Here is a 22,525-nt window from a genome sequence, read left to right as displayed (position 1 = left end):
AATGTTAATGCAGCGAAAGCCCTGGACCGAGGAGGCGAGCGCAACCTTTTGCCTCCCCACACCTCACAGGCTTCCTGCTCCTGGCCCTGTTTTCTGATAAAAACCCACACAATGAGCTATTCTCACACCTCCTGAAAGCCTCCCCCACCAGATAATGCACCAGCACCTTGGCAGAACACGGCTCTGCGGCATCAACACCAGAGCCCCCAGAACCAGAACCTCAAACCATGAGATCCAGCACCACCACAGCCTGGGAGAACCAGTCCCCATAGCCCAACTCCCTGGAGCATCCCTTCTGCTGCCCCACAGTGTCCTGCCAACCAGACCCAGGCAGAATCACCTCTCAAGCTCCCCACAGGCCCCACAGGAGGCTGATCCGCTTACAGGGACAGGAAGGAAATGTTTTCTGGTTGGGGTTTCATCTTGCACACATTTACAGTAAGCACCAGGCAGCAGGGGAGGTCCCTGGCCGGAGCAGGAGGCCTTGCCTCCACCAGACAGCATGGAGCACACACACTGCTCCAGGGTTTGGCTTTTCTCACGGTGCTCCCTGTGCAGATTGGGCTGGTTTATCCCCAGCAGGGAAAGGAAGAGGGGAGGGGAACAGCCTCCGGGATATTAATAGCTGCCCTTGCTAGGAAGGTATGGGAGCAGCAACCATGCACCATATGAGCATCAGACACCCTTGCTAGCATTGAGGGGACCCCCTGAGCACCAGGAAAGCTGGCGCTTCATAGAAAGGGCTGGAGGCCAAATATTCAGCGCTGGCTTGGGGGAACAGGATGCAGGGTGCCTCTTGCAAGAGCAGCTCTCTGCCCTGTTCTCATGCAAGGCTGGGTGGAGATGCCTCCTCCTGCCTGTCCCTATCTCCCTGCGAGGTGCTGCCTGGTCTCTGAGCCTTCCCTAGCATGCAGGGAGGAAAAACCATCAGGCTAAGCCCCATGTCCCATCTCCACTGGCTACCCCAGAGGCAAAGTCACATGTCCCACCTCTGACATGCTGGTGTCAGGGCACAGGACACCTCTACAGCAGATGGATGCTACCCCTGAACCACAGCTGATGGCTGCTCAGCAGTATTCGGGTTGGCCCTTGTCCCTTTGGCATCACAGGACAGTGGTCATGGCAGACCATGCTCCTCTGCATGGCCTTGTACTATCAGACCCTGGACCATTGTGGGGCTGTGCTGGTGCCCACAGCCCAGGACAGCTCTGCACCTTGTTTATACCCAGCAAAAAGGAAGAACTCGTTAGCAAAAGGAAAATACAAGGCATTGTGTTGTGTGGGGCCAGCAGCAGGATTTCTGGAGGCCAGGAAACGGGGACCTATTCTCTGTCAGAAAGCGACCTTCAGAAGGACCTTGAGGATGTTAATTTGCCTCCCCAGCCCTGTGTGTCCCACCCTGCTCCCCATTGCTGTGGGGATTACTTGTGGCTGTGCCTCTTGCACAAGTGAGGGAAGGAGGCTGGGGCTCTACCCGTGGTTTTCAGACCTCAACTACAAGCCATGGCCCAGCTGCCACTGCTTTCCATGTCCTCCAAGTAGGGGTGAAGATCTACTTCGAGGGGAAAGGGGGGATAAATGAGATTCAGAAGCAAGGAGATGAGGCTAGCGGCTACAGAAGCAACCCCTCTGTGCCAGCAACCATTCAAGTCCTGAAGGCAGGAGTCTTCCTGATGTCTGGTGCCCAGTATGGGTGATGTGCCCCTGAAACAGAGGGACCCCAAACACCAAAGCCACTTTTGCAGCATGTTGGAGGCTGTGCTGATTATGGGCCAGTGTCAGACAAGCTGCCCCCATGCAAAGCACAGCAAGAGGTGGTGAAAGCAGAGTGAACCACATCTGCTAGACCTGGGGCTCAAGACTCACTCATGGGGAGGCTGGAAACACACCTGAAAGATGAATATGGGGCTGGAGGAGCTGGTCTGCATGCCAAGTGTGCAGACAGGCGAGTCCCAGCTGATGCCGCAGGATCCACAGGACAAACATGAGCCTCGGTAATGCCCATGCTTTTGGCTGGCACAGCTGCCTCCTGCCCTGGATCTGCCAGGAGACACCTGGACAGGGAAAGCACGCTCCCGCACTGTGTCTCAGCAGCTCAGGGACAGCAGATGCTTTTGGGCGGTGCAGGAGCAAGACAGAGGGACCAGCTCTGAGAGCGGCTGGGGCTGCAGGCACGACCAGGCCCTTAAGGCACCAAGGAGCTCAAGGAATCTCTTTGCTCTCTGCTGGGAAGGGTGGGAGAGGAGATCCCACCCAGGCCTGGGTGCAAACATGGCCAGTGGCAGTCCCTGGCCAGCTTGCAGGAGGGAGGACTGTCCAGGCTGCCTTTGCCTGGAAGCACAGAGACCCAGGAGCAGCCACAAGGCTCAGATCCATGTTTATGAAGGACAAGGTCTGCACCTTCTCCACCATCAGGGATGTGATGGAGGAGCTCTTTTCCCCACCCCTTTCAGTCTTAGGCAGGAAATACCCTAGTTTGGGGCTGCTTATATATCAGTGCTTGGTTTCACCCTGATGCTGAGCCATCTCTGGCACGGGGCTCTGGCTGCAGGCTCCAGCACAAGCTCACCCTGCCCAGCACGACCCAGCACCAAATGCCCTTTGAGCAACTGGCTCCAGAGCACCAGGGCACTCCGGGAAAGCACAGGGGTTTGCGACATCCCACAAAGTTTCAGGCACCCAGATGCAAGTGTCTTGAGCAACCATTTCCAGCCACTTGGGACCTCAGACTGACACCAACACCTGGAGCACATCTGGCCCCAATGACCAACGCTGCCTTGTGCTTCCTCCCTGCCATGCCAGAAGATGAAATCTGGGCCCTGAAACTACACTGATTGGGATTCACCCTACTTGACATTTGTGGGGGCCTAAGAGGTTACATAAGAAGTCCTGCCCTTTCCATCTTCAGTGCACTCTAAAGCAAGGAGACTGTGTGGTTTCTTGAAGGTTTCAGTCAATTTACATGGATGCTGCAGGGGCCCTAACCTCATTTCCTCCCTCTTCTGTCTGGTTTCATTCATCTCCCCCTTCCTGACCACTGATTCAGCTGAGAAATTAAGGCAGCACAAAGATCAGACTCTTCAACTGGATCATCTCCCTGAACTGGCTCTCAAAGTGTTCTGCCAGCTCCAGTGGTGGCAGTCTGGGCAGCAATGGGAGGTTGTTCATTGCTGACTCAATTGTATCACAAACTCCGGCTCCTCACACAAGCCCCGTTGCTCTGACATATCATCTGTGAGTCGCTCCTTCCATAAACCCCACAAAGAAATGAACATGCTTTGGCAGCACCCCCAATCCCAGCCTCATCTAGCTCTGTTGAATCCCCAGATCTTCCCAACATGCTGCAATCTCAGTTGTCCACAAACTGTGGCTGGCAGGATGCTTTGCCTTCAAAAGCAGCCATCCTGCAAAGACCCACTCCCACCGCCTGGCAGCAAACCTACCCCCATCTGCAGCCCCTGCAAAATTGAGAAACCCTCACTCCCTCTTCCAAATAAACATCTTGGATTCAAGATCCAGCTGGCCTGTGTGATCTCAGAGCCTTCTCCCTGCAGGGGTGAAACACAGCCAGCCTCTTCCACCCTTCCTCCCACAGCAGGCTGAGCTGACTTTCCCCTGCCCAAAGACCTCTGCTCCACACCCTCCATGGCTCAGCCCTGCCATGGGAAGACCTGAGTTCAGAACAACAGCCCCTTCAGCTTCCTACCCCCATAATTTTGGAGGGAGCCTGGCTTGAGGATGTGAATGCACAAGCAGGTGTTGGGGAGATTTCATACCACCAAGGAACAGAGCAGCCACAGCAATACCCACATGCACCAGTAAATGCAAAGGCAAAGACCTGCAGCCACATACCCCATCACCATCTCATTTGGTGACCTGAAGACAAAGGGTCTGGCTGTGCAGGCAGCACAAAGCCCCTCTCCAGACTCAGGCAGCACTAGAAAGAAAACCCTGCTTTGATTTAAAGGCCATGATTTTGTTTCCCCCCTGCCCTTCCAACTGATCTAGTTAAACTTCCAACCGCTCAAGGCTATTTTAATTTGTACTGGTAAGTTAAATCAACACAAACAAGGGCAGAACAGGTTTATATGCACCTCTGTTATTGGCTTGCACCAACTAGAGTGCAGCTACATTTCTCCAGGCAGCCTTTTCTTTTTTTTCTTTCTAATAAAGATAAGGGGGGACTTTTTTTGTGCACCTCCAACTGACAAATGGAGCCTGAAAGTGAGTTGGGAGTCAAAGCCTTGTAGAAAGTCAAGGTGACTTATGCGTCAATAGGCTGGATTCAAAGAGCTTTGCAAAAATGCAGATCAACTAACAAGATTTATACAACCCGTTGGGGGCTTAGAGGCTGCTCAATTCTCAGAGGTGCCAAGGAAAGTGCCTGACTCACAGAGGGATGGATGGGGCTCACAAAGGTGGCTATCTCAACCTTTCGGCTGCTTCAAGGAAAAGGGGACTCCATTTCTCTTGGAAACTAGGTTTTGACGGGCTGAGATGTTTACTCTGAGCCTTGGCTCCTCCATCACTTACTTTAAAGGGAAAGAAACCAAGTCCTGCTGCTGCAGACAACTGTTACAAACATCTACCAAAAGCCTCAGCAGAATCTGCTGCTCCAGCTCGCCAGCACCAGACACCACCCAGGGGAGTATGAGACTCAACCGGATTCAGCACACAAGCTGGAAAAAAATAAAAAAAAGGGAGGAAGAGGAGGAAAAAACCAAAAACAGAACTTCACACTTCTACAGCTCCCCAGTGCCCGGCGCTTTGCAGGCTGGAAGCAGCCCATCAGCACCTGCGGGCAGCCGGGGCGACACACAGCAAGCCCATCCACCTCTCTGCACCCAGGAGGGGACCAACCACGCCACAACCTGCTGAACGCCAAGGACCCTGCAGCCACCTCCCCTCTGGGTTTTTTCTCTCTCCCCCCATCTTTCTTTGCGAGGCGGCTGTTGAGAATCTGAAAGCCCGGATTATAATCTTTATGAATCCCATAGTTAGATTGCGCTGAACAGCAGCCCAGCAATGCCAGATGTTCAAACAAAGCTGCCAACCGACAGCTGTCTGCAGCTTGCAGCGTGTTTTTACTTTAAAATGCAAAATGATACCAATCTATATTAAAAGAGAGACGTTCAGAGCCTTGCGATAGCAGCTGAAGCCGCGGATATTGCTCTTTCATGCAGGGTGTGGCGGCAGAAGGAAATATCTCAGAAACTACTACTTAAGCCGCCCTCCCAGCTCCCCCAAATCCTGGCCCCTTTCCTAATGGGAAAGAGACTCACGTTACTGCCTGAGCACTGTGAATGTACCAGTGCGTGTCCAAGCAAGCCAGCAAAAAGAAAAATGCAGCATGAACAAACAGTGTCTAACGAAGGATACCAGAACGAATCCGGGTGCTGCAGAGCCCACACCTGGCTCTCAGTGGTGTGGGGAGGACAAAGCTACACACACGGGGACAGAAGGAGCCAGCTCCAGGGAGGAGAGTGCAGCCCTTTCTGCACCAGTGACCCAAATGGGAGAGCAAAGGTCCCTTCTGGCAGCAGAGCATCACCAGCAAGGATGGAGGGGTGTCTTCCACTTCTCTGGCTCATCCGCCCAGCATCCTGCCTTGGGTTGTCCCATGTCCCTCTAAAACACATGCTCATGTGGTGCTGGCCCCACCAGGGAAACTCTGTGAGAGCTTCTTCTGAGACTTGATGTGCAGTAGGGTTTGAACTTGAACTGCTTTGCACCTTTGTTTGTTAGGCTGGCTGGAACCAGGTACAAAGGCTTACGCCCTGCCACCATCCCCACATACCAGCAGCTGGGGAAGGCAAGAGCCCGAGCTCAGCTTCATTCTCCATTCTTTCCCTCTCTGGAAATGCAAGCCACCTGTACCCACCACATTTTGGGGATGGCAAGTCCTGAACACGTAATCATGCCACGCTGGGCACGCTGGGCATGGCACAGTACGCGTGGCTTGCAAGAATTACGCGGAGAGGGCTCCAACTTACTCAAACGTGACGTCCCGAATTCCCCACCAGCCGCGATCACAGGAAATCTTTGGGACCGGTCCCAAGGCTGCCTCATTGTGCTCCGAGCAGCAACAGCATGAATGAATCATGCTCCTCAATGTGACACACGGCTCCCAGCAACGTACTCGGGACCAAAATATTTACATTGCAAACGAGTAAGAATAGGACCAGATCCGCTCCCCCAGCCTGGTGACATGAAAAGGCCAACCTGGTCTGGCATCAAGCAAGTGGGTGGTTGGAAGGATATGAAAGCAGGAGGCAGAGACCAGCCCTGTGTCTTGCAGCCTGGCTCTGCCCAGCCATGCTGAACCAGAACCCTTCTCCAGAGCAGCACAGCCTCACAGCAGTGAGCACTGAGACTATGATTCCCGTGGCCCCGCACTCCTGCTGGAACTCAGCAGCCAGGTGACACAGGAGGGAGCATGCTGGGACCTGTAGTTTCCAGCCAGCCAGATGCAAAAGGCCATCCATCCATAAACACATCTCGAATTAAAGAGATGAAAGGCCCCAAGCTCCTGGCAAGGTGCCAGCCACGGCTTCTTGTTAGCAGGCACTTGGCCAATTCCCATGTGTTGCATTAGCCCCTTTCCGAGGAGCAGCCAAGAGCCTGGACCCCGCAAAGCCCCTCGCGGCTGAGCTGTGCCCTGCCCTTGCCAAAGTGATGGGTCTACACGGACAGCAAGATGCTCCCAGGGCTGAGGTGTAGGAGATGTCAGCCCTGCTCCTGCCTTGCTGTGAGCCTCTCCACTTCTAGGCCATTGACTCTGGAGCAAGACCCCAAGCTTCAGCAATATAGAGCCCAACACTGTGTCCCTAGAGGTGTCCAATAAAGATGCCACCGAAGCCATCAGTCACAGGCAGCAAGAAACAAACCAGTCATGGTGCTTTCAGGCAGACCAGCGCAGCAGGCAAAGCTCTGCCAAACCACCACACTGGTGGGACTACTACCTCCCCGGAGCATCTCATCTGGACATGCAGCCTCTCCATGCTCCAGCAAGGCCAGGACTGTTTGACACCCCTTGGGGAACACAGCACCCCTATCCTTCCTGCTCACCCTCCCGGCTGCAGAGGAAATTGTGATGCCCGGCTGATGTCAGGAGGCATCACTTCACACAAAGGCCAGGCTTCCTGGCAGGGAAGGGCGGGGGGAGCAGGGAGGAAGGGGAAGAGGAGCCCGGGGCAAAGGCAAGCCACATCTCCAGCTCCCCGTGTGCGCAGAGGGGCAGCAGCAGGAGATGGCACAGCCCCTTCTCCTTTAATCACCCTTGCGCTCAGGAAAGAGAGGCAACATCCTATTTCCCAGTGCCCTTCACGGGAGCCCCAGTGCTGCCCTGGGCAGCTGCAGCGGAGCATGCACTCCTTTAAGGGTGCACAGACAAAAGGGACTCAAGTTTATCTTAATTTGTTCCTCCAAATAAATCAATTCCATCTTCTCCACCTCAGCCAGACTGTGGCTGCTGCTGATCAGGGGAAGCACACTTGAGCTGAACACAGAATCACAGTTCCCTGCCCAGTGCCCACCCAAGGGAGAAGTCACCTCTGTGACAAGCTCCAACACCAGTGCCCCCCAAAACAGGTACAACCACACATCCTCTTATCTCCTGCCCAGCACTCGTGCACCCATCAGTGGACAAATACAGGTAAACCCAACATACTAGGACAAAGTCAAGAGCCATCTGCAGCCCGCATTTCCCAAACTCCTTATGTGTTCTTTACAACACGCAGCACATCATGGTACCCACAGTATTGATGTGGCTTCCTGCTTCAGTCTCTCCTCCTCTCCTCTGCCTCCCATGGCCCCTGCACATCCCGCAGCAGTGAAAGCAGCTGGTGGCCAGTGCTGGGCTGCATTGCTTTTGTCTTCACCTCAGCACTGTCCCAAGGGCAAGAGTGCTCTGGACCAGCTGCACAGGGACCAGTGAAGAGGGGCTGGCCATAGAGGACCTGAGGGATCTGGTCGATATTGATTGAGGGGGGAATTGCTGATGTTGCAGGGGGCAGCCCAGGAAGGCGGGTTTTGGATACGGGTACTGCCAGGGAATAACTGTAAAGGAGCAAACCCTGCTTCTCTCCTTCAATGTGCTGACTTCCGGCCCTGTGAGGAGGCCTGTCATTGGTTTTTAATCTCCCCCGATTACGGGCCAGCCTTTGACATTATTGATCTCAGGCCCCTGAAGTATCATTTATCTTCCAGGTTTGACTCTGCGATCGGAGCTCGACAGCTCAGACCCCAGTCAGCTCCATCCTCCCTGGGAGCCAGGGGAGCTGCTCTGCTCAACTCCGGTCCTGCCAATTCATGTGAGCCAGATCTGAGGCTCAGTTTCCATCCCCACATGAGGCAGCTTTCTCCAGATGCCCTCTCCTCCCACCTGGCATTTCATCTCCTGCTTCAAAAATCTCCAGGTCTCCAGCAGATCAGTAGTGCTTTATCAAGCCTGGCAGACCAAGGTGCCTCCAGCGTGCACTGCTTCCCCCTTCCAGTTTCATTATCCTCTTTTAAGGAGGATGCGGTGGAGGCACAGACATTATGGGATGTGCCGAGAGCTGCAGAAGGATTGGGGATGCAGCGCCAGCATGCAGGGTACGACCAGAGAAGCCATATCTAGCTGTGACCACACTGCCATTTTCTAAAGCAGAAGGACCAACAACAGCGGCTCCTCATCCCCTAGTGAGCTTGCACCCACAAAGAAACCTGGCTGCGAGGTCAGTTATTGTGGCTTCTCCTTACCTGCAAGCTAGCACAGCTGTGCCTTGGGGCCAGCTCTCGATTTCTGCTTGACCTTCAAAACATTAACTCCTGCTCCCTCCACCAGGCAGCACAAAAGATGGGTTTCACAGATGCAAAGCAGCCAGCAGGACTGGGATTCAGGATGATCACCCATGGATGGGACATGCCTGGGCCTGGGATTGTTGCCACATGGGTTCCCACTCCCCTGCTTTCCTCCACCCAAGCCAACAGACATTCTGAGCCTCCACCTTTCGGGAAGCACAAGGTTTTCCTCAAATGTCTGTGGCTACAGTTCCTGGGTGCAGCTTGTGCTTGAAGGTTGTCTTTTTGGACACCTCCTATGTTTCTCTCTCTCCTGCAAAGCTAGGTCTTGAGTTTTGGGAAGGAGGAGCATTTCCTGAGGAAGGTTCCAGAGGGCAGTTTTAACATGCAGAAGAAGGTTTAGCTTTCGCTCATCACCTTGGTATTATCAGATGGCTGCAAAGCCACTTTGATAAATGGAGATTAGTACCATGTTTGTTCACAGATGATGGCAGTAGCCAGGAATCAGCCTTGAGAAGGACCAGGGGAGGAAGGGCCTGGATTTGGGGCAGCTAGCATGGTCTGTGATCAGCAAGGTATCACCACCAGCAAAAAAAGCTTGAGTCTCCAGGATTGCATCCCTACACTGTCGCAGACTTTCTGACTCCCTAGCAGGTCCCTCCACCTCCACTTATCTCTAGTTTAGGGTAGCACCCTGACTTCCCTACCCAGATATTAGGTTGTTTCAGGGATTAAACTGACTTTTTTTGCCCCTGTTACAAGCAAAATGCTACAAAATCCTTGGCAGGAGGACAGACCATGGCTTTTCCTGTTGGGCTCACACTCTCAGGATGCACTTGGCAAGGGGTGGTCTTCGCACAACACACAAGGCATTATTTCTAGTCCCCTGCCTGGATGCCCTATCATGTAGGCTGCCAGCAGGCAGAGGCAAGAAAACAAGACTAAGATGTGCTTCCATTCCATACATCCCATCCCCTACAACCAATCCACCTCTGACCCAAAGAGGGCTCATGGGCCTCAGCCACAACGGTGCAGCTGTGTCAGGAAAGCGCTGTAATTCCCCCTCGGATCTGGCCACCCCCATCACTAGTACAATACCCGAGGGAAGGGGGAGTGCCCCCCTTTCCCATCCCCAAAGTGTCTGTGAGGGGGACAGAGACCTCACAGCGCATTTATTCCGCTCCATCCATTTGAGAGGCGCGCTTCAAAGGGCTTTTTGCCGTTGGAGGCGGGTGCACCAGGACAGGAGGAGAACAAAGGGAGGCACCGGCACCCCCCAGCCCTTTGTCTGAGCACAGAGGAGTTCACCTGCAGGGAAAAACAGATCCCACCGCAGTTCCGCATGGATTCGGATGGGGAGAGGGATGCAGCCCCCGCTGCTAACAAGAGGATAATGAGCAGAAGGACGCGATCACGTTACCCTCTCCCCCCCTGCCACACGCACAAGCCCGTTAGAGCGCACGCCAACCCCCTCAACTCCAACAACAACCGCAACCAGCCATAAAAACCATTGCCACAGAAATATCAACCCGCCCCCCAGCGCGATCGATCTCTGTCTGCGTGTGGCCAAGCACCAAACCCCGGAGCACGGCTCCACCGACCGGGATCGACTGGGAGGGAAAGGGGCGGGAGACTAGTTTCCAGGGGACGGGGTTTTAAAGCCACACAATAACTGGCTCAAATGAGGGTTTGGATTAAGATGCTGTACAGCAAGAGAAAACACTGCCTCCATTAGGATATGAGGGATTTTCCCTCCCTTTCTCCAAAGCCCTAGAATGAAGCTTCCAGGTCACCCAGTAAGGGAGAGGAAACTGGGTGATGCTGAGCTAATGGGGGATCCCACATGGGGAGAGACGGGTAGCAGGGAGAAAGGACAGCTCAGACCTCCCCAAGCCCCAGATCATAGAGTCTGACAACGTTTACTCATATTTCAGAGAGACACAGCCATCCGGAACATCACTCCCTGCCAACTGCCTCATCTGGAGCCATCCGCAGCTCAGCTCTTCCCAGCCTGCTCTGGAGACGGCTCCCCCAGAGCATCCACACACCAAGGAACTGAGGAAGGACAGGCAGGGGGAAGAGAAGGAACACAAATTAAATCGATTCATGTTGATTTCAGGTTGGGTTTTTTTTACAGTTCTGGTACATCATCCCAGCAGATGACTTTGAGTGCGTGTTACGCAGACGGCACCACTGTGAAGTGGCAGGAGACTGCTCTGAGCCGGAAACTTTGCTCATGTTACCATCACAAGCGAATCACAAGACAGAAGAGGGACAACCACGATCCCCTGGCAAGAACGTGCCGAAGCTGTCCTTATCAGAAAGGATTCAGGACTGGGAACCTCTTTCCTGAGTTCATCTGGGGGACATATGTAAAAACTCTTGCGTGCATCCAGAGTCTCGTGCCTGTAAACAACCACCCCTCCCTCCGTATCTGGGACCAGGCTTCTCTTCCTCCCATTCCCAAGTGTGCTGGCTGTAGCTCTGGATACAGGAAGGGTGGCTGCCTCTATCAATCCTTTTTCCATGGAGGAAAGAGAAGGGCAGGACATCATTCCACACCTCCCCACTGGTCCCCCAGCATCTGCCCCATCTTCTCTATCAGTTCATTGCAGAAAACTGGCTACCACCACAGGCAAGCTCAGCAGCCCTGACTCCTCCCAGCCATCCCCATTACTTCAACCAAACCAGCATCTCCTGAGGCTACGGGCTGCTGATAAACACAGAAAGTTGACAAAGTCACCAGAACCTAACCCAGAGCCATAGCATTTTATAGCTTTTTAAAGAAAACGAGCCAAGCCAGACCGGATTGTGCCCCAGAGCCTGCGTGGCAAACAAGAATCTGGCTCCAAGTGTTTATTTATAAATCCGTACATACATGTACGTTTGAATTCTGACAGAATTAATTCTGGCATCCAGCTAATTCAAAGCATTCCTCCCCCATCACACTACAGTTGCAGGCCAGCCCAGCACAGAAGCTGATTATAAAATGCTGCACTAGCCAGGCATTTCTGCAAAGGCTTGTGCTATTGAGTATTCAGTCTTTCCTTGCTTGGCTATTTCATTGTTTCGGTGTCGATCCCTCCTCTCTTGCCCTGTGTTTCCTGGTTACTTTTGTCCCTGCTCTGGAAGCACTGCTGCTCTCAGCCCCATTTCAGTGTCAGATTGGAAAAAGGAAAAAAAAAAACCAAAACCCAAACAATTAAACGAAATTAAAGAGAAGAAAGGAAGAAATTACCACCATGCTCCAAGATTTCCAGTAAACAGATAGGTAACGAGCAAAAAATAGGCCAATATGCTGCAAGGCAAGCTGGGGATACAAAACCCGCTGCCTCCCTCTGAAGCACAGCTAAGAAATCCCTGTGTGGTCACACGCTGTCCTCTGGAGCAGAGAGGAGAGAGGTCAGGGCAGCCAGCACTGTAAGAGCCTCTTTATTCTTGGGCAGTTGCATGAATCTGATCGCTTGTGCCCTTTGTGAGACATGGAAATCTGTCTTCTCCTCCCACCCCCTCCACCAGGCCCCCCCTTCTACTTCCCCCCCTCTCAGTTGGGGACAGAGGCAACTCCTCAGCTCCAGAGGCAAAGACCAGAGCAGCACAGAGGCTATGGACCCCCCTCCGGCAGGACCAGGCTTGGCCAAGCGCACAGAAGAGCTCGAGGACAGTGCTTTGCTGGAGCGAGGAGAGGAGAAGGGAAGGACTCCTGCGTTCCTCGAAGGGCTCACCCAGGCTCCCACGTGCGAGGCACGAGGTTGAGGGGTGGAGGAAAGTCCAGGGTGTCACACTGCAGTCCATGTCTTTGCTACTTCTCCGCCATGCTCGCAGGCTTGAGGACAGCAGCAGGCTGCACACCTCCATGCCAGCAGCCACACGAATACCACAGCCACATGAGGCCAGCTCATGTGGCCAGCAGCCACATGAGCCACATAAATACCACGGGTTGGATTTAGATCAAACAAGGGTCTGGGCTAAGTTTCTTATGCCCTCATCACCAGCCAAAGCTGAGCTTACACCTCCTGGTTCAGAGACCAGACCCAGACAACCCTGTCGCAGGAGCTCATTCAAAGCCACCACTGAGGGAGGGCTTCAAGGCAGAAAGCTCTGGGCTGTCTGGCTGGAGATCCCCACATGCAAAGTACATCCAACCCCTATATACTGCAGGGGTAAGCCTGGGCTATGATTTGTCAGCTCCTTGCAAAACAGCTCAAGGTCTTCTGATGAACCTCTCTTTCTCTCCTCCTTCCAACTCACTCTTCACCAGCACCCATCCACATAGCGTTTATCCCATGGTAAAAGCATATTCTCTGCTGCAGATCCTGTCCTACTCCTCTTCTTTAACAAGCCTGTCCCCTCCATCCAAGCCTCCTCCTTACCACCCAAACCCACCAGGCTGCCTCCCAGCATCCTCCATCTCCGCTGTCACTTCCCAGATTAACTCTATACAGAAGACTTTCAGCAGCAGGCCTAGAGCAAGCACCACTGGCAACCTGATGGGCTAAGGGCAAAGAAAATGCTCAAGCTTAGAAAGAAAGCAGTGGGGAAAAGCCCTTAATCCAATCCCGAGGAGGCAGAAGACTGTCCCAGTCCAGCCAGAGACCTGGTCAGCAAAACCAGATGGGTCTGAGACCTCTCAAACTGAAGGCACAGGCAATCAGTCTGAACTGACATCCCCCACTGCCCCCAACACCACAGCACAGTGAAGCCTGACAGATCGATGATGATGAATGGCACGGAGCTAGAACACGAGGCTAGGTGGGTGCTGGGATTTCTGCCACTGCCCAAGGCTCAAGAAGTCATTACTCATCACAGCGGCTTGACCGACTGACAGCATCCCAGGGCACAATGAGCAGTCACATTTAGGAGCCTGGCGCTGGTCTCCTGAGGCTCCTGAGCAGGAACCAGGGCATAGGCAAAACCTGGGTTAGGTGACCTAACCCTGAGGTTGGGCTGGCAGTTCAGCTCTGGGGTGCTGTTAGAGGCTCAGATGGAGGCACAGAGAGAACTTGCACACCTCCAGCTTCACAGGACCTACTGCAAAAGTCATCTGGGGACCAAGCGTGTTCAAAGAGTGCCACTGGGAACGCCTGCCAGACACCAGCCCATCTACAGTCATGAGAGCTACATTAACGCTCGAGCACTTGGGCACTTGTGCTCACAATGCCTCTGGTGCGCTGCGTGCCACGCTCCTCATAAACAAGTCATCTGGAAAATAAGTAAGCCTGTAAAAATCCAGCCCGTCACAAGTTACCAAACCTGTTTCAGAGTAAAACAACCTCCAGCAGTTCAAGCCAGGAGCGGGGCAGTGGAGCCGACCCCAGCCTCTCCACCAGTGGGGCTCCATAGGTCCCAGCAAAACATCCCTGGCACAGATGGCAGCACAGCGATGCGAGATGGGACTTGTTTCAAATAGGGAGGCATCTCTGGTGTCAAGGCTGTCTAGCAAAGAAAAGCTGGTGGCTTTTCCCTCTAGAGACCTAAAGCTTTTGAATCACAGAAGCAATCAGCTGGGACAGGTAGGAAAAGCGCACAGGCCATCTCAGCACTGGGGCTGGCAGCCAGTGCTGGCAGAAGATCAGAGTTTCTGGTACAGACTTGAGATTCATCTCCTCCTGTGCTCCTACCAAGTGTTCGCTTCTCTTTCCCATACTCCAGAAAGCACCTGAGCCGGCCTTATCCAAGGTGCTGCCAAGAAAGCAAGCCCAAACCCACCAAGAACAGATGGCCTCAGCAGCACAGTCCCTGTCCCCCTGATTTGCCAAACGGGCACCGCTCCACAGCCAGTGCTGGGTGCTGCTCCTACATGCCTGCAGGAGGATCCCCAGTGTTTTCCTGCAGGTCTCAGCACCACAAAACGTTTTCTCCCTCTGAATGTTGAAAACCACCAAGGATCTTCAGAATGTGGAGAGATTTTCTCCCAATTTCTCAAAACCACGCTGCAAGCTAGGTCAGAGGGAAGTCTATCTCCATCCCTTGAAACAAATCCCCAAGCCCTTTTCCATTGGTGGCACCTCCAGCTGAGGACAGGCAGCTGAGGCATCCTCAAGCAAGCTCTGATGTACCTGGCCTCAACCAACCATGTCCCACACAAAGAGGTGGCAAACATGGTGATAACCTGCAAATTAGTCCATTTCTTTGGCTGTTGCCTTCTGACCTGAGCTCCAATCCCAGCAATCTATCTTTACCCTAATAAATAAAAGCAATACATCAGCCTTGCACTGGAGCAACTTTCTTTTTCAACCCTGGAAGCAGGTCCCCCCAAACCAGGGAGACAGCAGGTTCCCCATGCAGGCGGAAGGCACATGCCTGGGGCAGCAAAGGCAAAGATGGAAGGCAAAATGTTTCCTTTTGAGACCTTGACACAAACAGAAGGACAAGAAGAAAAAGAAAAGAAAAAAGAGGGTGGGTTGTTGGCTTTTTTTTTTTTTCCCTCCCCTCTCCTCTTTAAGCACTATAAAAACAGGAAACAAAGGAGAAAACATCTTACGGGGGGAAGGCGAGGTAAGCGCTTTATACGCCCACGAAAGAAAGATTAACCACATTTTATTTACTGTTTGCATTACAGTTGCACTGTGGAGTTCAACCAATTCTGAGCCAGGGCTCTGCGGGTTTGTGCAGCACCTAATGCCGAGCGGCCCCCAAACCTACCAAGCGCACACCTCCGCTTCCAGCCAGCCCTCCGCAGACACTCTCCTACCTCCTGCAGACACACACCTCTGGCTCCTTTTGCCCAGCACAAGCTCTCTTGCCCTAACTGCCAGCTTACAGCTGAGAAAGCACTGGTGCCGTCCCCAGGGACTGTTGAGCACCTTTTCCCCTTCAAATCGGACTGTAACCTGGGTAAGATGTCCTTTAAGGTGGGCAAGCAGAAGGTGAGTTTATGGGGAGCGTGTCTGCAGGCTCCTGCCCTTTCTCTGGGCTATGGGGCCACCCCAACCACACTAGGTCATGTCACCCCCACACTCACACGTCCCCTGCGCCAAGGGCAGGGCCCTGAGCCTCCAAACTTTGACTCATTTCTCAATTAACAGCTTCCTGAATGCGACCCATGCACGGAACAAACCTCTCACAACGGGGCCGCCCCCAGACCTCCGGAGCCCAGCGTTACTCATCCACCCCCTAGTCCCTGCTGTCCTTTCCCGGGATGCTCCAAGAGCGGCTCACTGCTGCGGGGTGAGCAAGCAGCCAGGAATCCTGGGCCCGGCTCCCACAGGCGGGAAGCCGTCACCGGCTGAGCACACGCACCCTAATTCAGGAACCAGCACAGCCACCGGCTGGCATGGGGCAGGTTTCAACCAGAGACCTGGCCAAGGCCACACAGGGAGCCCTCAGCAACCTGCCAGGCATTTTCCTGTGGGCTCTTCCCTACTCCAGTCTCTCCACAGACAAACTGCTTCAACTACTGGGGGGGGGATCCTTGTGCTGTCCCCTGCTTTGCACTGTCCTCCACTGCCCCGGCACCCAACCAAGCCACGTAGCCAGAGGGAAGAGACGAGCTTATCACCGCAGAGAAAGGAAATTAAGATAACGCCGCGACGGAGGTACCGAGGGATTTGGCCAAGGTCACCAAATAATTCTGCAGCCCTACGATACAGACGCCTGATGCTTTAGGTGCCTGGCCACATACCCCAACATTTGAAGCCATGGCCAAAACCCAGCCTCAGCCCGTGGCAGTTTTCTGCCAGGTCATTAGCAGCGTTGCATCCGCAAGCAGCAGCGAACAGCCAGCCATAACAACGGCAGCGACAACAAAAAAAACCCCCACGCAGCGAGAGCGGGAACAGATGAGATCAAAGTGTCCTGGAAAAGGACCTGGAAAAATAGTTCTGGTCCCTGGCTAAGGCTCCCGGGAAATGCACATGCGAGGCCTGTCCCAGCCCCGCGCGGCCCTCCCGGGGTGGCTCCCCACCCTGGCAGAGGGAGAGCAAAATGCTTCCCTATAAATAGAAGCAAAAAAGCACTGCTCCAAAAGCCAGGCTGGGTCTTTCCCCTCGGAGCGCGTGTGGCGGAGCCGCTGGCACCTCCGCAGAGCCCTCCGGTTTTCCCCAAAAAAACCTGGAGAGGAAAATAACCTTCCTGTGAGCTCAGGCTGGCTCCTGTCTGCACAGAGCTGCCCCCCCCCAGCCCAGCCCAGGCCTGGCCATCCAATTGGAAAGTAATTATACTGCAATTTTTATTTATGACTTCTTGGTTTTTTTTTTATTGCTAAATGGTGACTCATTTTGGCAACATTAAAATACACAGGAAATCATCCCCATTTTACAGTAATCACCATTCAATTCATTGTTAAATATTTATTCGGTGGACAAGCGCTGGGCCTCTTTCGAAGGGTCGGAAGGAGAGTGGAGGGGCAGCCCTGGGAGGGGGGAAGGCTGTGGTCGGGTCATGGCAAGGCTGTTAAATGCCCACCACGAACTTCGGGGTGGGGAACCAAGGGTGAAAGCTCCTGCCAGATGGCCTGGCCACCAGCGAAATACGTTTGCTTTCCCTCGAATCCAGCGTTACGCCCCGTGCTGCTTTAGGAAGGGGGGGGTCAGCCCTGTGCCCCCTAAAACAACCCTATTATTTGGCCAAAACAACCAAATCCCGGCCAGCAAGAAGCCGGGGGTCTCTGACACGAAGCCACTCATCGCCGGGGGGAAGGGGATGGCGGTGGGAAGAGCCAGCAGTTTGACATTCACAGGCCTTACAATGGATGGGGGCTGCGTCTGCAGCTGCTTTGTCCCCCCAGGGAGTCCAGTTTGGGGGTGACTGGACCTCAGATGTGGGCAGCTCCTCAGCCTTCCCCACAGTGGCTGCATTGCCCAGCAGGAACTGGGGAGATGACCGCCCCAAATCCCCCTGGCCCACAGCCTCGACCCTTCCCCTCACAGCCCAGACCAAAGCGGCCTGAGGTCCTATGGCTGAAGGGTTCCAAAGACCTCCCAGCAGAGCTGCTCTTCCTCAGAGAGCCCCCCGGCACCCACGGGCTCTGTCACTGCTGGGCTGCGGAGGCCACCTAACATGTCCGCCACGGGGGGACCGGGCGGAGGAGGAACAGCAACGGGGTGGTTTTGTGCAGGTCCTACACAAACACAGGCCTCTGGGGAACAGGGGAAAGGGCAACAAGGGCGAGAGGTGAGGGGTGCCCCCCCGGTCCGGACAAACCCCCGTGTCCACGCAGGTCGGACTCACCCTGATCTCATTGCGGCGGATCTCCACGTCGCAGACCGAGTGTCCCTGGTGGGCCCCGCTGTAGTAGCAGCAGAACTGGCAGACGGCCACCTGCTCGGCCTCGCAGTGGTACAGGCGGTAGGCGTTGTGCTGGGGGCAGCTCCAGGCCCGCACGTCGTCCGCCTCCACCAGGAGATGGCCCCGAGCCGTGGAGGGCTGCTGCAGGTGGGTCTGGACGTGGGACTGGCAACACGGAGCCTCGCACCTCAAACAGATCTTCTGGGCTGGCAGCGGCGGGCCCCGGCGGCAGAAGACGCAGTGCAAGACCGAGGGGGGCTTCTCCAGGTTGAGGGAGTTGAACTTCTCCACGATGTTGGTGAGCTTCAGGTTCTTCTCCAGGTTGGGTTTCTGGTTGTAAGCCTGGTTGCACTCCGGGCACCGCACCAAGCCCGACTCCTTGGCCCACGCCTCCCCGATGCAGCCCCGGCAGAAGTTATGCTTGCAGGGCAGCTGGACCGGCTCCACGAAGACGTGCAGGCAGATGGGGCAGATGAGCTCCTCTTCGAAGCAGTTCTTCCAATTCTCGGCCATCTCTGCCGGCAGCCTCTGGCGACGTTCTCTCCCCCCCAACCCGCTTCGGTTGCTCAGTGCGGTCTAGGGGCGGACGCCGGGGTCTGTCCTCCCTGCAAGGGGAAGCCTGGGGGTGAACGGCCAGGCTCCCCCCGCCCCGCAGCACACCGTAGATGATAAACCACAGGGATCTCTAAAACTGGGGATAAATAAACCCACCGAGCAGCACTCTAGGAATCTCCAGCAGGGAAACGCGACATCCCCGCCACCGCTTCATTAAACCAAGCGACACAAACGGTTAAAAAACCCCAACGTGATAGCGTGGGATTTACAGCCCCAAGCCTTAACCCACCCCTAAAAGCCATTTGTTTCTTTTTTAGGCAAGAAGGTGAATTGAAACTTACCAAAGGTTGAAAAAAATCCATACAAAATCCAGCAGCAGAATCCAAGTTCCATATAAAGCTCCTAAATTTAGCACTCCGGATCAGATTTTTCTTTTCTTAGGTTTAGGAACTGACATTCAATATTTTAAAGGGACTTCTGTCCCCCACCAACCTGGCTAACAGCTGAGAGCGCGGACTCGCTCGCTCGCTCAGGGTCTCTTTTTTTTTAATCCCCAGTATTTCTCCTCCCTCTCCCCCGATGGGAGTTGGGAATCGGAGTCTTTTAAAGGAAACGGATCAAAGGGTTAAGATCCAAAATGGGAAGAGGAGGAAGGTTAAAAAAAAATAACAATAATAGCGATGATGACGATGGCGAAAATAACGAATTCTCTCTGCAGCCCCTGAGATTTGCTCCTCACCCGGTGGAGCAGCAGAGGAAAAAAGGAAGGGGGTGGGGGGGAACAGACAAGACGGGGGGGGGGGGAAGGGGAAGGAAAAAAGCCAACCTCTCGCCTGCTTCGAGACTGCGAGGTCTTGAATGGGAGAGCTCGGTCATTCAGAGCAAACCCCAGCGCCGCGCAGCCTCGTCCAGCGCCCCGCAGGGATAGCACAGGATGGGCTTTGCCAAAGGGGAGCGAAACCCCACGGCCCCCGATCAACCTGCTCCGGCTTCCCACGGAGCTGGGAGGGGGGGAACAGGCGTCCGGCACGGGGGGAAGGACACGACACACACCGACCTAGTCCGGTCTCATGGCCGGCCGGGGGAAGGTAACAATGCAGCGGAGCAGAGGGACGCTGTCCGGGAGCCTTCCCCGGTCCGGCCCCGCCGGGAAGGGAAGGGGCGAGGCGGCGGGCAGCCAGAAGGAGCCGGCCGAAGCGTACGGTTCCGGGAGAGCCGAGTCAGCTCTCAGCCATTTTGAGCGGAGACCGGAGACGCGTTAAAAATAAAATAATAAAAAATTAAAAATAATAATAAAAAAAAAAGGTATTAAAAAAAAATAATTAAATAGAAGTCACCGGCACAAACCCGCTCCCGCTGCGGCGGGGCTCTGCGGAGGGGCTGCGGGGCCAGCCGAGCCCGAGCCGAGCCGAGCCGAGCTGTCCCGTCCCGCCGGGGCCGCTCAGCAGAGCCCCCCGCGCCCGCCGCCGCCGCCTCCAGCCATCGAGGGGTCCCACCGCGGTGCTCGGCGCTGCCGTGGCTGCTGCAGCATGGGCCCGGGGAGGCCAGGCGTGTCGGGGGTTCATAGAACGGTCAGGGTTGGTAAGGACCTTAAGAGTGTCGAGTTCCAACCCCCAGCTAGTTCCATGCCCAGCTGGGGTGTCCCTGCTGGTCGCTGCGTCAGAGGTAGGGCCACCCTACCTGGCCACCAGCATCCCTGCACGGCCAGGAGCCACACTTATCCGAGGTGCTGGTCCGTAAAAAGGGTTTGATCACCCTGAAACCAGCTCACACCTGGGCCACAGCTGGACTTGGTACCAGAATTGCCCTCTGGAGCCTCCTACCCCCTCTTCACCCCCACCTGGATGGACTGTTACATTGCATAGGAGCATTTCAGGTTTGTTTCATCCCCCTGCAGAGCAACCGTCCTTTGTCCCATGGGATCTTTCCCAAGCGGGCAGCCCCAGCACCTCTTGCCGGAGTCCAGGGCATAGAGGTGTGTCTGTTAACAGCTCTCCCACCAAATGTTCCCGTAGCTGTTTCAAGGGATGCTGTATATCCAACCCCTGCCAAATGTGCCAGACCACTGGGAATCAAGCACACTGCTGGTGTAAATTCATTTTCCACTGGCAAGGGGGTCACAAATGGCTTCCAAATAGAATATTTAGACCAAAAAATGCTCAGAGTGCACTATCAGGTTTATGGTGGAGTGACAAGGAGGCAAAGGCTCAGATGGTGGCTTCAGGATCCGTTTCCAACCTTGCTCCTGGGTGATGGTCACTGATGGCAATTTGCCTATGGGAGGGATTTAGCAGGAATTTCTCAACAGCAGCCATGGACCAAACTGTCCAGAGGCACCACCCAGTAGTATCTCCTGTAGCACCCTATAGCCCTGGTGCCATGGGCCAGCCAGGGCAGCTGGCTGCCTGAGAGGGATGAGCACCCGACAGCACACACAAGTTGTTGCCACACTTTCCTTTACAGGAACGCCCTGCCCACCGGCAGGTCTTGCCAAAGAGTTAAGGAGATGGAGTGATGGGTACCCCCCCAGGACTGGGGCTCACCCTGTATCACCCTTAATCCCCGCACATCCAGCCCAGGGCTCCTGGGGCTCAAGCACTGCAAAGGGGATGTGTCAGAGATGCTGTTGGCTGCTGAGCCCACACAGAGACAAACCTCTCCTCAGAAAGTCAGTGCAAAACTATTTGTGACTCTCTCTTCTTTACAACCACAGGCAGCACCGGGCAGCCCCTGGTGACAGCCACCATCCCCACCACAGGCAGGGCACAGCTCTTCCGAAGGGGCTGCTTGGGACACCCCCATGCCCTCTGCTGCAGATGAGCTGAGGAATCCGGCTGGTATTTAGCAGGATTTAGAGGTGGAAGATGGATGGGTTGGGGCTGGGCCAAGCTGAAAGATGCATCCTGTTCTCAGCTGGGAATCCTGCTGCCCTGGGACCGGCACTGGCCCTGCTGTCATCTCATCCACATCTGTACAACGCCATTGCTCTGCCCAGCCTGGAGATACCCCCTCAGCAAGGGAAGCCCCAAAGCCAGGCTGGGCATCACAACCCTTCTGTAGGCGGTAGGAGCTGCCCAGAGGGGACTGTAGGCAGGGTCCCCTGTGCTCACTCAGCTCCCAGACACCCTCCTACCAGTGCTGTGTGAATGACGGACACCAGCAGCAGTGAGCTGCAGAAAGCCTGCAGCCCTTTGTGCTCCTCACCACTCTGGATCCCTCCACCAGGATCCAGTCCCGTGTGGGTGCTCCAGCCGATGCCAAGGGGCTGCAGAGATGTTTTTTACCTTGGAGAGTCCTGGTGCGCATCCCTCAACCCCCCCAAAGCCACAGACTGGTTTGGTGTTAAAGTGACAGCTTCCCTGCCTGCCACCACCCCATCACTGGGATGCTCCTGGGGGATGCTCTGTCACCCAGCCCTGTGCCTTCTCAGAAGTCTTGAACCCTCCAGAAGTAATACCAGATTATGTGCTTCTTGGGTTGTTTATAACTCAATTAACCAGCCAGAGAGAAGCCATCACTGCCCTTCTGTCCTGCTTCCATGTAAGCCCTGTGAGGTGGCTAAGTGCAATGGAGAAAGCTTCCTCCACCCTGCTCCGTGTGATTAAGGCATTGAAGGCTTTCACTGGTTTTAAGACTGGGTTTAAGGATTTAAGGAACTTGCAGGGTGGCAGTAGCTTGGTTTGCAGCACTAAATCTCTCTGTGGCCCTCTCGCTCCCGGCTGGCTCGGAGAAGGAGGGAAACAGCCCCACGGAGGAGGCACAAAACAGGGGGCCCATGGCTCAGCTGAGGACCCCAGGACACAGCTGAGGGCACACCACCAGCATGCACTGCTTTGTGCGTAGCCATCCTGCACCCATGCCTGCTGCAGCACCCATCCCACACTGTCAGTGCCTGCTCTGGTATCCTCACAGCCTAGTCCCTGCTGAGGGAAGATGCACACATGCATTCACAGTCTAT

General features: G+C 54.8%; 1 protein-coding gene and 1 long non-coding RNA gene across 2 annotated transcripts in view; one reads left to right on the top strand and one right to left on the bottom strand.

The window, feature by feature from the left end:
- The window catches only part of TRIM8 (tripartite motif containing 8), a 28,776-nt gene extending 8,723 nt beyond the window's left edge, over window positions 1–20,053 (bottom strand). The window contains exons 1-3 of the mRNA XM_057421042.1: window positions 19,060–20,053; window positions 18,909–18,969; window positions 17,956–18,617 (exon numbers count right to left, since the gene is read on the bottom strand). Coding sequence (XP_057277025.1) covers window positions 17,956–18,525 — 570 coding nt within the window. The 5' untranslated portion in view covers window positions 18,526–18,617; window positions 18,909–18,969; window positions 19,060–20,053. The remainder of the gene's footprint in view (window positions 1–17,955; window positions 18,618–18,908; window positions 18,970–19,059) is intronic.
- Window positions 6,212–10,828, top strand: LOC130605529 (uncharacterized). Its single transcript, XR_008973727.1, has 3 exons — window positions 6,212–6,419; window positions 7,458–7,590; window positions 10,721–10,828. It is a non-coding gene; the product is annotated as an uncharacterized LOC130605529 (long non-coding RNA).
- Window positions 20,054–22,525: the final 2,472 nt, after the last annotated feature.

This window comes from Pezoporus wallicus, unplaced genomic scaffold (genome assembly GCF_028554395.1).
Source record: "Pezoporus wallicus isolate ANWC-B61680 ecotype Strahan unplaced genomic scaffold, APGP_CSIRO_Pwel_v1 contig_3365, whole genome shotgun sequence".
NCBI lineage: Eukaryota > Metazoa > Chordata > Aves > Psittaciformes > Psittacidae > Pezoporus > Pezoporus wallicus.
This window is presented reverse-complemented; position numbering and strand designations above follow the sequence as displayed.